Source organism: Vidua macroura, chromosome Z (genome assembly GCF_024509145.1).
Source record: "Vidua macroura isolate BioBank_ID:100142 chromosome Z, ASM2450914v1, whole genome shotgun sequence".
NCBI classification, from domain to species: Eukaryota; Metazoa; Chordata; class Aves; order Passeriformes; family Viduidae; genus Vidua; species Vidua macroura.
This window is the reverse complement of record NC_071611.1, coordinates 72,938,482-72,952,958: the sequence shown is the minus strand read 5'-3', so window position 1 is coordinate 72,952,958 and position 14,477 is coordinate 72,938,482. Positions and strand designations below refer to the sequence as shown.

Below are 14,477 nucleotides of genomic sequence, written 5' to 3'. Positions count from 1 at the left end.
ATGAGAAAACAGTAACAATGCAACAGGCACTAATCTTGACAACTCAGTGTTACAGAACCACAGAATTGCTAGGATTGGAAGGGAGACCAGCCAGTGCAACCCCCTGCAGGGTCACCTGGAGCAGCTGACAGAGGAACACATCTAGGGTTTGGGATGTCTCCAGAGGGGCAAACTCAGCACTTTCCCTGGGCAGCAGTTTCAGTGCTCTGCCACTCGCAAAGGAAAGAAGTTCTCCCTCATGTTCAGGTGGAACTTCTTGTGTTTTAAGTTATGGCCACTGCTCCTTGTCCTGCCACCAAAAAGTCTGCACCGCCTTCCTGGGACTCATCTTGAAGATCTTCGTATGCATTAGTGAGATCCCCTCTCGGTCTCCTCTAGGCTTAACAGGACCAACTCCCACACCTCTCCTGATAAGAGATGCTCCAGACCTCTCATCTCATCTCGGTGGTCTCTGCCGGACCCCTGCAGTGGCTCCCTGTCTCTGTGCTGGGGAGCCCAGAGCCGGACACAGCACCCCAGCCGTGCCTCACTAGGGCCGGGCAGAGGGGCAGGATCCCCTCCCTGACCCGCTGCCAGCGCCCTCCCAACAGCCGCAGGCTGCCCCCGGGCCGGGCTGTGCCGCGCACCCGCCTCGTCCCCGCTCCGGAACCGCTCCAGGGCGAGCTGCACCGCCATTTCCACCACCTCGTCCACGCCGACCTCCCTGAGGGCCTCGGCCCGGGCGCGCCCCGCGGCGCCGGCAGCCCAGTCCCCCGCAGCCCCGCCGGGCTGCCGCCGCAGAACCCGCCTGTGTCGCGACATGGCCCCGACACGGCCCCACACGGCCCCACACGGATCGGGGGCCGCAGCTGCTCGGCCCGAGGGGCGACGCTGGCGGCGGGCGGGGCCTGCGTGGAGTCACCCACAGCCCCGTCGGCCCGAAGGGAAGGAAATTGGCTCTTTTCCCGACGGTAGGGCCAAGCCTGCCTAGTACCGAGGTATGTGTATGGCTGTGGCCAAAACGTGGCACTGGTGCCCTGTCCGGTCATAAATCACGTGCTTTAATTCATGGTATTAAACGTAGCTGTGGTGAGGGTCATCTCGGCCCTCGGCCTCCTCACTCTGTAAAGTGTTACTTGCCCTTGGTTTTGGATCGTCTTTTCCTGCTGTCCTTTGACTCCACGCTGAGGACACGAGGTAGAAACTAAACCCAATCCTCTTGGGCTTGACACAGGGCTCGGGATTGAAGGCTGCTGCTTTGGAAACATCATCGGTCAGAAGGAGAGTACTTGGAAGAAGAACAAACTACTCCTCCGTTTGAACAAACATCCTCAGTTGTGAACTGAAGTGAGCAATTAAATAAATAGAAGATAAACACTCACTGTCTGATGCAGCTGACTGAAAAACAGCTCTTAAGCCACCTCTACCAAAGCTTTTACAAGACTAACTTCAGCATAATTCTGCACTGAGAGATCACACTGGAGCGGAACAATTGATCTGTTCTAAGGTTATTTTTAAACTTTTTTTCAGTTTTCAGTTCAGCTATCTGACTGTGTATCTTCAATCAAAGTACATAATGCTAGGTCCTCATAGCTGTTTTTGTGACATTCAGTACTGCCACCGCAAAGCAGATCACAGTTATTATGGAAAATTAAACACTTCAGCTGAATAAGATGAGCATTCCTCTTATCATCCTTGGGATCAAGAGTAAAAAATGAGAGTTCATAACTAATTTGAAAGAGTCACATCAGAAATATTTAATTATGAACCCAGATCTCTTAACAGTTTTTGCCTCTTAACAGCATCATCTTGCCTTTCTATAGACAAAAAGCCCCATGATTCTGAAAAATGATTCCTCAGGTTCAATTCTGCTCTCAGTTTGCAATCCTGTAAATACAGCAGGGCACAGAGATAACTAACTGTTGGGTTAAGTCTCATCTACATGGCTGAGACTGGCGTCAAGCCTGAGTGCATCCTGCATAACAAATTCCTTAATACATGCCTTTCTTCTTCACTGCTTTTTTGACTGTCCAATGCTATTAGAAGGGTGAAAAAAGAGGAGAGTGTGGTCAGGCACGCACTGCCTCCTGCAGGCCTGCTAAATACTGAGTTGCAGTCTGCACTCAGCATATGAATAAGCAAAGAATTGTGCTTACCCAGGCTCTTAGACATGGAGGTTTTATTCTTTATACGTATTCTCTTAATAAAAATCACTAGCTGTGGTTTTTCATATTAAAAATAACAATCTGTAAGGATTTAAAAATTCTGTTTTCATGATTGGCCTCAGAAATACCTTCGGGCTAATGTTGACTCAAAACAAATAACCCCTGGAATAAGAATGATTTCCTTGTATTAACATATGTCCAAATACCCATGTATTTTTTATAAGAAGAATTAAGAAGCAGCACAGTTTTATGCAAAAATACATCTGCATGTTTAAATACAATTAGGTATTCTTATTTTACCCTCCCTAGAGGCACTTTTGCTGGCTTCTTTTCAGTTTGCAGAACATTTTCTCTCTTGTAAACACTCTTATGTTCCACAAAAGATGCCAGTTCTACCAGAAAAAGAACTGCAAAGGAAGTGAGTGAAACAGTATTATCAATTCTGTACTGTGTTCGATTGTGTCAGGTTTGGCTGCAAAATAATTAGTCTTTCTGTTTTTTGTTTGTTTGGGATTTTTTAAAGATTTTAAGTGCTGTAAGACTTCTTAGCTGTTGAAATATGATGCAAGGATCACTGGTGAGCCAATTCTTCAAGACCAAGTTAATGAAAGAGCACAAGATTTAGTTCTCTTTTCAGTTCCTTGATTATTAAAAAAGAAAAAAAAAAAAAAAAAGGAATTCCAGTATGTAGGGGTTTAAGCATTATAGTAAATTTGTAAGCAGACAGCTGTTGGCTGCTGTGATCATTAATGTTGCCATGAAGTAAGTTATGTATTTATACACATTTAGGGAAGTAAGACTGATGTCAAATTCTGTTGAGAGATATTTGTTTAATAAATTAACTGCAGTGAAAATGGGCATTTCTTGCTCTACTGCACACTCCTGGATACGCTGATCCATTGATAGTTCCCCAGACCTTTGGCTGCTGATGCGGGTGATTGCCTCTGCCCCATTTCTGGAACCTCTCCTATCATCTACTGACACATCATTCCTTACTTCTCTGTCTTTTCCACTTCCCTTACTTCAGTTCTTATTGATTTTTGAGACATCAAGGAAAAAGCCTTTTGATCAGTTCTGTCCTTGTAAAACAACCTCTCTCAGGTGCTCACTTGCCACAGTGCAGAACTTGGTCTTTGTCTCTACAAATCCATTTCCCACATCACTGCTGAACTGAACTGAGCCGCAACCCTTCAGTGCCCTCAAGGCATCCAGAGAGTTCAGCAACGACTCCAGGACGAAGGCTGGGAAGAGCGTGATTCCCAACAGGGTCAGATATGCCCCAGGTCTTCCCACAGCTTTCTCCACTACTCCTCACTCCTAAATTGAGAAACTCTAGTTTCCAGGGTGAGCAAATGACAGAGGACAGGAGGGAGAGTTGAATGATCCTGTGCTAGCAGATCTTTCTGTGTCTACAACATGTTATCAAGGCAGCATGAAAACTGCAGGGATCCCATGTCTTGTGAGCTTAGGAGTCGACTGAAGGCAGAAGGATTTCATCCCCGTCATTCATGTGCTTGTGTCTTTGCTGAAACGGGAACTGATGTGCTCCCTAGGGAGATTAATTTATCCAGAATGTAATTTCCTACTAGAATACTGTTTCACTGAAATATTTTGATGAAAACAAAACCTATGTTGCAGAAATTTTCTGGAGCACAGAACACATTTACCTATCGCAGTCATCAGTAGCTTGCAGCAAAAGGTTTTGAGGTTACCTCCTAGTCACAGTTTACAAAAAGACCATTTATCTTGACATGTGCCCCCACTTTTTTTGACCAAAGTGGTATTTTGTTAACAGAAATACAGCTTCAAATAACATACTTTGGCAAAAAAATAGTGGGACTATTCAATATCTTTGTTTACATGTATATACAAGAAATGAGGAAATGAACTTCTAACTTTCTGTATCCAAAATGTGGATCCTTATGTAAGATCCAGGAATAGGAACCTGTCTGCGTAGGAGAGCAGTTTAGGATATTTTTGGAAAAAGGGGCAAATCTGTTCTCATTTCTACTAATCATCATCATCACAAAAAAGTACACTTTTCAGAACAGTTTTACAAGGTGGTTGAGCATTTATAAAGGTGAAAAATTATTAGGAAGCTTCTCAAAAGAGGCATTAATATTCTATCTAAAAACTAATATTCTCTCTAAAGTATTTTAATCCTAGATTGAAAAAAAAAATTCTTTTGAATATACTGTTGTAAGAGTTTTCAAACAGCTCTACTTGCTAAGAATTCCACAGCAAAGGCTGCACAAGACTTATATTTCTAGATGGAGCTTTAAATCATAGATCTGTGATGAGAAGTGGATCTAAACAAACTAATGTGAAGAGGGTAATACACTGACTTCAGACACAAGATTTTGATGAGAATTTAACCTAGCAATTTCCTAGCTAAACCATTACTCTGTTAGCAGCAGATGCAGTTTGCTGTACACAGTGATGTTTTCTATAACATTAATTTGAACTCACATTATATGTCTGTTACTTAAAATCTTTTTACAGTGAAGGTCAGTAAACAAAGATGGTCTTTATCTGAAGCCAACTGAAACACGGTATAATCTCTCTTTTGACACCATCAGGCATTGCTTTTGATCATAGTGTACATAAAGATCTTCAGTCTGAATACCTAAGCAGTGGCAGCAATTAGAATACCTAACTCTCCCATCTATCTTACAGCAACATCAAAAAATATGTGGTTTGTAAGTTGCATTATAGAAAATAAATTATGTTTTTAATTTCATTTCCCTAAAAAAAAAAAAATAAAAAAAAAAAAATAAAAAGAAGAAGTAGGTTCACATAGGAAATTACTTCTATTTAGCCCTTATATTACCTGGGCATGCTTTATATAGGCTAGGCACAGATTCAGATCTGAGCATACCTGCATCTTAGTAGCTTGGTATACGTGTGCAGAGTCACGTTATGTGAGTGCCTGGTGGCCAAGCCAGCTCCACCCTGGTCCCGTGTCCCAGCCTGCCCTTTGTTGTCCCAGGGAAGTGTCTGATACCCTGGGCTGATCTGGCTGCCATGGCTGGGTGGTCCTGGCTGCCAGGCCCTGCTCTGACTTCCCAGGCAGCCCCTGCAACTTCTGGCTCCCCAGCCCCTCGAGATTGTCATTGTAATACTGATACAGCAAACCATGGATTGGGATCTGACCTGAGCTGCAGAGATTCAGGTGATGAGAAATTATAAGTTAAATTGTATTATAAATTCCCTACCGTGCTAGTTACAGATTGTACTATGTTGACTCTGCTTGTAGAAATCCTGTGCCATTCTAATAATAAATTCTCTTCTGTATCAATCATAACATCCTGTGAAGAAAACAAAGTTTGAATTGTACCTATGGTTTAGTGCTATCCTCACTCTGCCAATATCCCCAAGAGAACCCATCTGTGCTGGGTGACAGTGTCACTCGGATAACCCTGACATGTCTATTAACCAGAACCTCATGGAGCAACAGGGAACTTTTTAGCAAGTGTGTGAAAAGGGCTGGATGTAGTATTTAGGAAATTGAAAGAGATGGTATTCTGGACAGTTGGGCTCTGGATGCTGAGAAAGTCCTGCATTGCACACCCTGGCTACCTTGCTCAAAGGAATATTATTAAATTAAAACTTCTGCTTGCAAATTAACTTACTGTTTTGTTAGTGGGTTTTGAAAGAGATTAATTGAAAATGCTAGGGCTGAATGTTATCTAGAAGGAAGTTCTTCCATTTTTTTGGTCAGTTGATTTTGGTCATTTGGCATCTTTTTATGCAGTGACTTCAGCTGTTTTCTACTGCAAAACCACTTCTAGGTAAATTTGGAGAGGTTTACAGTGCTTTTCTTTTTCTATTGTTCAACATCTGATTTGAGGTAGACTTGACTTTCAGAGATCACAAGAACTTAGGTGTGCTGTTGATTTGGTGAAAACTCCGGAAAGTCCAGCATCTCTGGAAATCAGGTGTCTCTTGCTCATCTTTCAGAGATGTCTGATTTTAGGTATATCAATGTTGGAGATTAAGTGCAGCTAGTAGTGCTACAGCATTGTTATTAACGTTGGCATTGACTGTCTTGTATATGCTTATTTGAATTTAGAAATCAGGGCATTATGGAAAATTTATATTGTGCAATATAAATTATATTGAAAAACGAAAGATTTATTTAACTTACATAAGAAGAGAAATACCCAACGGCTTGACAGTTAAAGCCCCCAGTCTTAAACAGAAACCATACAAACTTTTTTAATATTTCTTTTGAGAAATATCAAATCTATTTTGCTACTCACAGCAGTACAGAACTCTCACTCCTTGCCCTCCTCACAACTTTCTAGGCACCACATACCCCTCCCACCAGGGATGCTTCAGGCGGAATTGTACTTTCTGCTGCACAGCATAGTTTGTCTTTTAAATGTGGGGGTTTTGCCATCTGCAATTCACATTCTTTGCTTTGTTATCAGGGAAAGTCAGAAACCATTGCACCAGGTTTTCTTAGGACTGGTACAAATGCAAAAAAAAGTTAACTACAGCTGATGCCCAGAAGGAAAAGATAGCAGGAAAAATTCAATTCAACCAAACCAAAAATTGTTCACAATGAGCAGGGAGAAGATAAGGAATGGGTGAATTTCTGATCCAGAAAGAAAGCTAGTGTGTGCAGCATGCATCTAAGATGAGAACAAAAGATAAAGTGTTATCTAGATTAGACGAGAAGTGGGAGATTAGTTTAAAAATTGTGAGAACTGGCCAACTGTGAGGCTTAGCAGATAGCATCTGAAAGGATAGGTGCAATATTTTCTGCTTTAAATGCCTTGGAAGAGTATGGAAGTGTGTTGGCTCCATACTACAGTGCCCTGGTCATCCAGCAAGAACTAATGTGAGCGATGTAATTTGGAAATCTGCAGAGACTGAGACCATATGAGACCAGTGAGTGTATGCATGCTTAACTTGCAAGCAGTTTCAGTTAATAAAATGCCAGAGGAACTCTTTACCTTGTAATGACTTACATAATCAAGGTACAATAAATATTAACAATTAGAACTGTTGCCATCAGTTAATGTACTTTAAAGGCACTGTGCAACAAGTGTGATAACTTTGCTGGATTTATATATTCATTAATCCCTGACAGCAACAAGGAAGATCAAGATGTTTTGTGGCATGAACTGGATATCTTCAAAGACTTCATTAATAGGAAAGGAGTAATACCTGATGCTATGAGGGAAACTCATATGTCCTTAATAACAAGGTCTTTTTTTCAAACACAGAAATAGGTTAGGAAAAAACTTAGTTCACCCAAATTAATCATGTGACATGATGGAGTAAGAAACATAATGTGTTATGTAAACTGAAATGCTGTTGTAGACTGTTTCAGAATAGCTGTTTCCAGTTAGAGATAACACAGATTGGTGCTGGTGCTGTATCACTTCTTTTCACAGGGGACATGAGGCCATAATGAGCCAAGCAAGATCCTGCACAGCATGGCAGCAAAGACATTTCCTCACCGTGGCCTTGGCACTCCAGGGCAGCCCAAAAAGGGCCGAGGAGTCCTGTGTGTAACCAGGAGGGATGGCTGACATCACTGTGGGTCCCAGCATTCCCCAGTCCCTTGCTGGCCATTCAGTGCACACTGGGGACGCTGGGCATGTGTGGAACATGGGGATGGGGTGCACAAAATTAAAGGGGGGCCCCAAAGTGGAAGGAGTGGAAGCCAAAGTCGCTGGGTGGAGACCCCCAAAACGGAGGTGCGATATCCCAAAATGGAAGGAAGAATCCACAAAACTGGGGCAATGCCCCAAAAAACCACATGAAGCTGTTCTCTTGAGTCCTTGTTCCTTGTCATACTTCTGTGCATGTTGCAACTGTGCCCACAGTTTGTGGCAGGGTTCCCTGCACTGCCACCAGCACCATTTTTGGGGAGCTGGCAGTCACTCAAAGCAGCCCCACAGCCCACGTCCCTGGAATGCTGCACCTGACCAAGAATACACTGACCCAGCTTGACAGAGCCGTCGGTCCTGAGAAGGATGTTGCTGCTCTTCACATCTCGGTGGATCACATGGTTCGAGTGAAGAAAATCCAGGCCTTGCAGGCACTGAGAGAGAAAACAGAAACAGGAGGGCAAAAATTAGCGATGTGATTTCATTACACAAGAAAGGAAACAGCTCTACAGATTGCCTCTGCAGGGGAATGGTGAGTAATGGCAGAACAGAGTGCGATTGTGAGGAAGAGCTTGCTGCTCCACCACTTGCAGAGCAGGACCTTTCTAAGGAAAGGCATGTCAGCCTTTGAAAGAGCAACAGCAGCTGCTGTTGTTGTAGACTGTCCCCTGCAAACCAGCCAGCATGGCTGCTGCTGCTGTGGATGTGCTTTCTCCATGCAGAGGACAAGTGAGGGTTTTGCCAAGGAAGAAAAAGTCCCTCCCTTTGGTGTGAAGTGGATCACTTTGGGTGGGAGGCTGCATGACAAAGGTTTTGTTGCTGGCCTCAGCACAGACTTGGAAGTATCACAACAGTCACCTTCCTGAAGCAAAGAGCATTTTGGCTGCACTACTGTCCTTTTCAGTTGAGGACTGAGAGAAATGAGTCTTTTTTCTTTGCTGATCATTTCAAATGCTGCCACCAGCACCTTTGCTTTTACAGGCAAGGAATGCAGTGCAGACAGGCTGGAGATAAAAGTTTAGGGAGGCAAGGTGGAGAACAGCAAATACAAATACAAGAGACAGAGCGAGAATACAACAGCAGGAGATATGAGTACAAGAACTGAGTACTGTGAGTGCAGGGGCACTGGCAGGCATTTCACTTGAGAGGCTTTTACTTGCCCATAGCATACCAGCAACACAGAAACAAAGCTTGGCACATGAAATCACTCCAGGTCGGAGCCCTGTTTCCCAGACAATCCTGCCCAAGCCCTGGGCAGCACAGGTGGGATTGCTGACCTCCCGACTGATGGCTGCCATCTCGTCTTCAGACAGGTAGGTCTCGCTGATGACATCGCTCAGAGTGCCTCCATCCATGTACTCCATGACCAGCCAGAGCTGCCCATCCACAAGGTAGCTGAAAGAAGGAAACAAGAGCATGGAGATAAACATGCATGGCTAGGTTGTTTTCTTGATTGATTCTTGTTTCCAAGTCCCTTTGTGACTAGGACAGAATTAAAGGAATAGACATTCCCTCTAGGCTGTGCATTGTTTGCAATCTGTCTCAAGAAGAAAGGCACAGCTGTGAAAAAAGGAGATGTCTTCAATTGCCAGCAAGTAAAAACTGCAGGTTAGGAACAGATCAAAAACCTGTCAAACTGCGTGTTTCTGGAAATAAGCACCTAATCTTCCTGGCATGCAAAGTAATGGAAAAGAGGGGACACAATCCAAGGGAAATCCATGTTAGTTTATCTGGACGTAAGAGGACTCTTGAAAAAAATCAAGCCCCAAAACAATGTGGTGGCTGTGAACTTACAGGCTATTGATTCAGTAAGATATGACAGATGCAGGTTTTTGAATCATTTTCAAACTCTGTGTACCAGGGAAGACTCATGCAGACAAGATGCACTCTCTTCCCATCCACTGGAGATGAGCAGAGCAGTAATATTTAACCAATAATCACAGCTCTATTTTCTGCCAGTGAACAAAGTGGAATTTTACCTTGCATGTTTGCAATATGTAAACAAACATTCACAACAACTCACCTGTCTAAATAGTTGACCAGGTTGGGATTCTTATTTGGCTTCATGAGCATGAGTTCATTGACTTTTAGTTCCTTCTTCCTCAGTTCTTGGAGATTTATTTTCTTTATGGCCACCTAAAATGACATTGAAAATGAGTAACTTGAGAAGTTGGCAGCACAAGACCGCAAGGCACATGGAGCGAGTGATTTTGCAATGCCACAGCCGAGCTGTGCCAAACTGCCTTGTGATTGGGCATTGCAGTAATTAGGAACTGACATTGCAACAGCCCATTTCTCTGCTCCCTTGGAGGCCACTTACAGGACACGTGGCCACTGAGGTTTTGCCTTGTCCACTTGGTAACTGTGGTGTCTCAACTATCACCCACAAAGCTCTGAGCACACTCCCTGCTGCTTTGTCTGGGATTCAGAAGAAGTAATCCATGCCTTAATACTCTGTGGATACATCTTGGGCTATGGGCAGGACTTAGGGCTTTTAGGGATGCCGTGCAGGTCTCTCCCTACGTGCAGTTGCCAAGTGCAGCACTGCAGGTGGCTAAGGAACTACCAGTAACTTTCAGATACATTTGCTGGCAAGCAGAAGTGAGAATTCAGGACTCTGAAGCCGTAGCCCCAAAGAGCAGTGAGATGCTCAAAGGCACCACCTTTGTTTTAGCAATGGAGAGCGAATGAGCACATCCTTCTCTGAAAGGAACTGCTGCCCTCCTTGCCTTCCTTCTGGCAGCTGAGAAGGACAAAGACTGTCCCAAATGTATTTTGCAGGCTGGTAGCAGTCTGTGCTTCTTGTGCCTTTTCAGCACAGCTCTACTCAAAGCTCCAGCCACAGCTGCTCACACCAGAGGACCTGCGGGAGATGTTGACATTTACCTCTTCTCCTGTGGCATTGTCAAGTGCTATGCAAACATCTCCAAAAGTCCTAGAAACAAAAAAGCAGCAAAGAAAGGAGAAGACATTTAGATCTTGCAGTGAAAGCCAGTCCACAGAGGAGATCTCTGCTGCAAATGCCTAAAACCTGCTGGATGCAGGCGGGCTCTGCCCGAAGGCAGATGATGCATTTTCCTCTCAAGTGCATGGGCACTGGGCCTGTCCCTGAAATGTTGCCGTTTACTGCCTCAGCTCCTAAGGAGATCTCCTTCTTTCATCTTGGGTTTCAGGTTCTAAACTGTGCAGTTTTTATCCTGACCATGGAGTATTTCCTTCAGCAATCTTTTGGAAAGAAATGTTCCTGAGAACTGTTATCTGACAGCTATCAGGGAGTAGGTTGCTCTTTCAGGCAAGCACGTTTCTTCCCCTTTTATTAGTGTGGCTGTATGATTTGGAGATATACAAAAATGCTCAGGAAATTAACACAGAACTGTCCCACACTTGTGAGACAAGGAAATCTTCCAGGTCCTGTTCCTTGCTGCAGGCAGGAACTTGGCAGCATGGAGGTGTGTCTGACAATGCCTTCTGGGCACACTCACAAATTCGGAGCAGCACTGAGAGATGGGACAATCTATCCCCAGTGTCTGAACATGGGGATAGATGTCTGTTTGCAGCTGTTCTGACTTCACACTGCATAGATATTCCACCAGAAAAACACCTGGCCCATGGTTATATAGAAGTAACTGTGGTTGGACTCACCCTCTGCCAATATGTTCCAGTTCCGTGTATTTCATCACAGGATTTTCCATGTTCACTATTTTCCCTGAGGGAAACAAAATGCAAGATGCTCACTTTAAAGCAGAGATCCCAGCTTCCAGGAGATTCAAAAGGCAGACCCAGAGCCTGAAGCTTTGAACCCTTTGTGTTCGGCTGGGTAACAACAACAACCAGGCAGACAGCTCTGCAGCACAGGTGGCCAGCACAGAGACTGCTTTTCTACAGCAGTTCCTGTGGGGAAATGTCTCTAAATGTCCCTGGGACACCAAACTCAGGAAAAGCATTTGGTACAGCTATGCTGACATCTGCACACAATAGACTGTCCCTCAGACAAGAAATACAGCAGACGTACTCCGTAGCTCCAGGGAGTCATCCTTGATCTCCTGTTGCTGAGCAGCAGCTGGGTCAGCACTGGAGATGAACAAACCGCCCCGGCTCCGCTTCTCAGGGTGGAGAGCAAAGGCTCCTTTAGACCATGCTGCTGCTGCATCAGGTTTGGTGACAAAGCCCTTGTAGATCTGGGACAAGAAATGAGTTTATGTCAGAAAGGTGGCTGGCAGAGATTAGCCTGAGATTCCATTTCAAATGCAAGCCCTTAGGAAGGTGCTGTCAGCAACATGAAGCGCTCTTAAGTGGGTTTTTTCTGATGTCCACTTCTCAGACTGGATGGGTCAAAACCAAAGGCTAGTTCTACTCGAGTGGATGGCCAGATTCATGGTCCATTTTCATGGATTTTCTGAAGGATCACTGCCACAATGACCATTCTACTTCCTCTCAAGGATTCCTTTCCCCCTCCAAGGGCTTCAGATACACTTGCAGCTCCTTGTTCAAGTGTTCGGCCTCCCCCCACTGTGTCCTCTTTTCCTGCACCATCTTCAGGTCATGCTCAACCTGTAGCACCTTAGGTGGGGACAGTTCCTGTGCCTCACGCTCGCCTCGGGGCTCTTCAGTGCCACTCATTTGCCGGAAGTCTTTGCCGGCTGCCCGGTGAGACGTCAACACTTGCACCTCGAGTCAAACAGAACAAAGCAGTCAGAGACTACAGCTTGTCCCTGTCAGTCAAGAGTCACTGACTGTGAGGAAAGAACAGATTTACAAGGGATACAGACAGCTTGTTTCAATCCTCCATCTGGGTCACCATATTCCTCTGTAAAAACACCTCAAGAAACAAGGAGAGCAGGAACAGGCCAGCAGGAATCAATTTGGATGACTGCTGGCCAAAAGGCCAAAGGACAAGTCCCACTGTCCAGGGCAGCAGCTGAGATTCAGCACACCAGGAAATGTCCTTCTGAGTGACTTTGATACACACTAGAGCAGGATGGCACTCAGAGGCATCACCCCGCTCCCTGCTGCTCTGCACTGGGAAGGCCAGAAGGGCAGAAACCACCAGTTTGGTGACTGCAGTGGCTATCCCTCTTTCACTCACTTGCTTTTGTAGAGCCTGAGGGAGGGGATTAAGTTTTTCTCTGATGATTTTCATTTCTTCCTCCTGCCTCTTCTCCCTTGCCATGATCTTAGCGTGAGCTTTCTGAAAGTCTGTGTCCAGCTGTTCCTTCAATTTCTCTAAAATACGAGAGAGAGGATCTTTCACAAGTGGAGTGACTGCCACTCTTTCAGTCACCTGGTTTTGTTGATCACCCCTCTGCTGATGGAGATTCATCTCCTTTTGAATTCTTCTTGTCTCTTCCTGGTTCCTCTTCTTCACTTCTGTGATGGCACTCTGAGCTTCGGGCAGCTCTGCTTGTGGCTCTGCCTTGATGCTCTGTACACACAAATGCAGAGCAAGTGACTGGGAGCTGCCATAAGGCTCAGCTTTTTCCTCTTGCAGCCTCAAAATCACATTTATTCAGCCCCTTCTTTCTGCTTCCCTACCCACACCTGCTTCCAATGGAACCCTCTTGTCCCAGTGCTGATCTCTGCAGATTCCAAGGCTCTGTGCTTTCAGTGCCTCTGGGACTCCTGGCCTCCTCAGTCCCAAGAGCTCTGTTTTATGCCCCTCTTCCTGCCCTTTCCCTCTGACACCTGGCGAGTCAGGCTTACCTGGCCATTCTCCTGTGGCTCTTCCACCTGCTGCCTGAGCTGCTCTTCCTGCTCTCGGGCTCTCAGCTCTCCCTGAGTCTGGCATGGCATCTCTGATAAGGCAATCTGCTCCTGCTCTTTCTCTGGAAGGATCTGCACAGAAAGCAAGAGAAGATGGGTTTCAACTTTCCATAGGACATTTGTGGGCTAAGACTCAAGGACTGATGGGCTCACACGTTCCCCGAGCACTGTGCTGCTGCTCTCCTGGGTCATTCTCTGCCCGTGGGGAGGCACAGATTCCAAAGTGACCCTGGCACTACAATCAGGGGCCATCTGGGGCTGAAGCTCCATCAGCCTCTCAGGCAGCTGACAGGGAAGGTGTGGCATTTCTCAAGGGTCTGGTGAGGGCCTCCCTCTGCTCCTGCCATGTCCTGTTTGTCTTTCAGTAGTGACTGACACCCAGCCCAGTCCCACAGCTCCATCCTTGCTCTGCAGGTGGCTTCCTGGGTGAGCTCACCCTTTATGAGAGACACTTCTGGAGTTCATGTTCTCTTCACCACCTAAAACATGGAATTCTTCCACCTCTCTGGGACAGGCAGAAAATTAAAGAATTAACTGGGGGCTTCAGGAAGAAGAGGCTAGAGGAGGAAAACAGCTCTGAGGGGAAAAAAAAACCCCACCATATCTGGAGGGGGAAACAGCTCTGCCTGCTCAGAATCGGTCAACAGAACGTGTCTCTAATCCTCTCCTGAAAGGGATGCTTTAGGTGAACTTTGCACCTCCAACTGCTTTGGACCAGAGCCAAGAAGATACAATTATGCAAATGATAGATTAGATAGATAGATAGATAGATAGATAGATAGATAGATAGATACAGATAGAGAGAAAGATAGAACTCACTCTTATAATCTCTCTTTCCTATCATTTCTGTTGCTACACACACTTGGTAGCCATTGCCCTGATCAGCAGCACTCCTGAGATTGTTCTCCTATTGCTTCAATAAACCACACTCCCGGGGAATCTGGAGCAT

The 14,477-nt window shown here is 45.2% G+C and overlaps 2 protein-coding genes and 2 long non-coding RNA genes across 4 annotated transcripts; 1 reads left to right on the top strand and 3 right to left on the bottom strand.

Moving 5' to 3' along the window:
• The first annotated feature begins 458 nt into the window (after positions 1-458).
• On the top strand, positions 459-1,360 carry LOC128821815 (uncharacterized). Its single transcript, XR_008441242.1, has 2 exons — positions 459-977; positions 1,214-1,360. It is a non-coding gene; the product is annotated as an uncharacterized LOC128821815 (long non-coding RNA).
• Positions 1,361-8,109: 6,749 nt separating this feature from the next.
• LOC128822340 (serine/threonine-protein kinase PAK 3-like) lies at positions 8,110-9,965 on the bottom strand (the record flags this gene model as incomplete). The annotated part of the gene is made up of 4 exons (XM_054004035.1): positions 9,954-9,965; positions 9,792-9,904; positions 9,046-9,163; positions 8,110-8,202 (listed from the first exon to the last, which is right to left on the bottom strand). Coding segments are annotated over exons 1-4 (336 nt in total), but the record flags the coding sequence as incomplete, so codon positions are not given.
• Positions 9,966-10,659: 694 nt separating this feature from the next.
• On the bottom strand, positions 10,660-11,898 carry LOC128822263 (uncharacterized). The gene is made up of 3 exons (XR_008441423.1): positions 11,781-11,898; positions 11,411-11,474; positions 10,660-10,703 (listed from the first exon to the last, which is right to left on the bottom strand). It is a non-coding gene; the product is annotated as an uncharacterized LOC128822263 (long non-coding RNA).
• Positions 11,899-12,545: 647 nt separating this feature from the next.
• LOC128822339 (golgin subfamily A member 6-like protein 22) lies at positions 12,546-13,626 on the bottom strand. Its single transcript, XM_054004034.1, has 3 exons — positions 13,469-13,626; positions 12,738-13,190; positions 12,546-12,575 (listed from the first exon to the last, which is right to left on the bottom strand). Exons 1-3 carry the CDS (start codon positions 13,556-13,558, stop codon positions 12,546-12,548), a joined length of 573 nt encoding a protein of 190 aa, XP_053860009.1. The 5' UTR covers positions 13,559-13,626.
• Between the last annotated feature and the right edge of the window lie 851 nt (positions 13,627-14,477).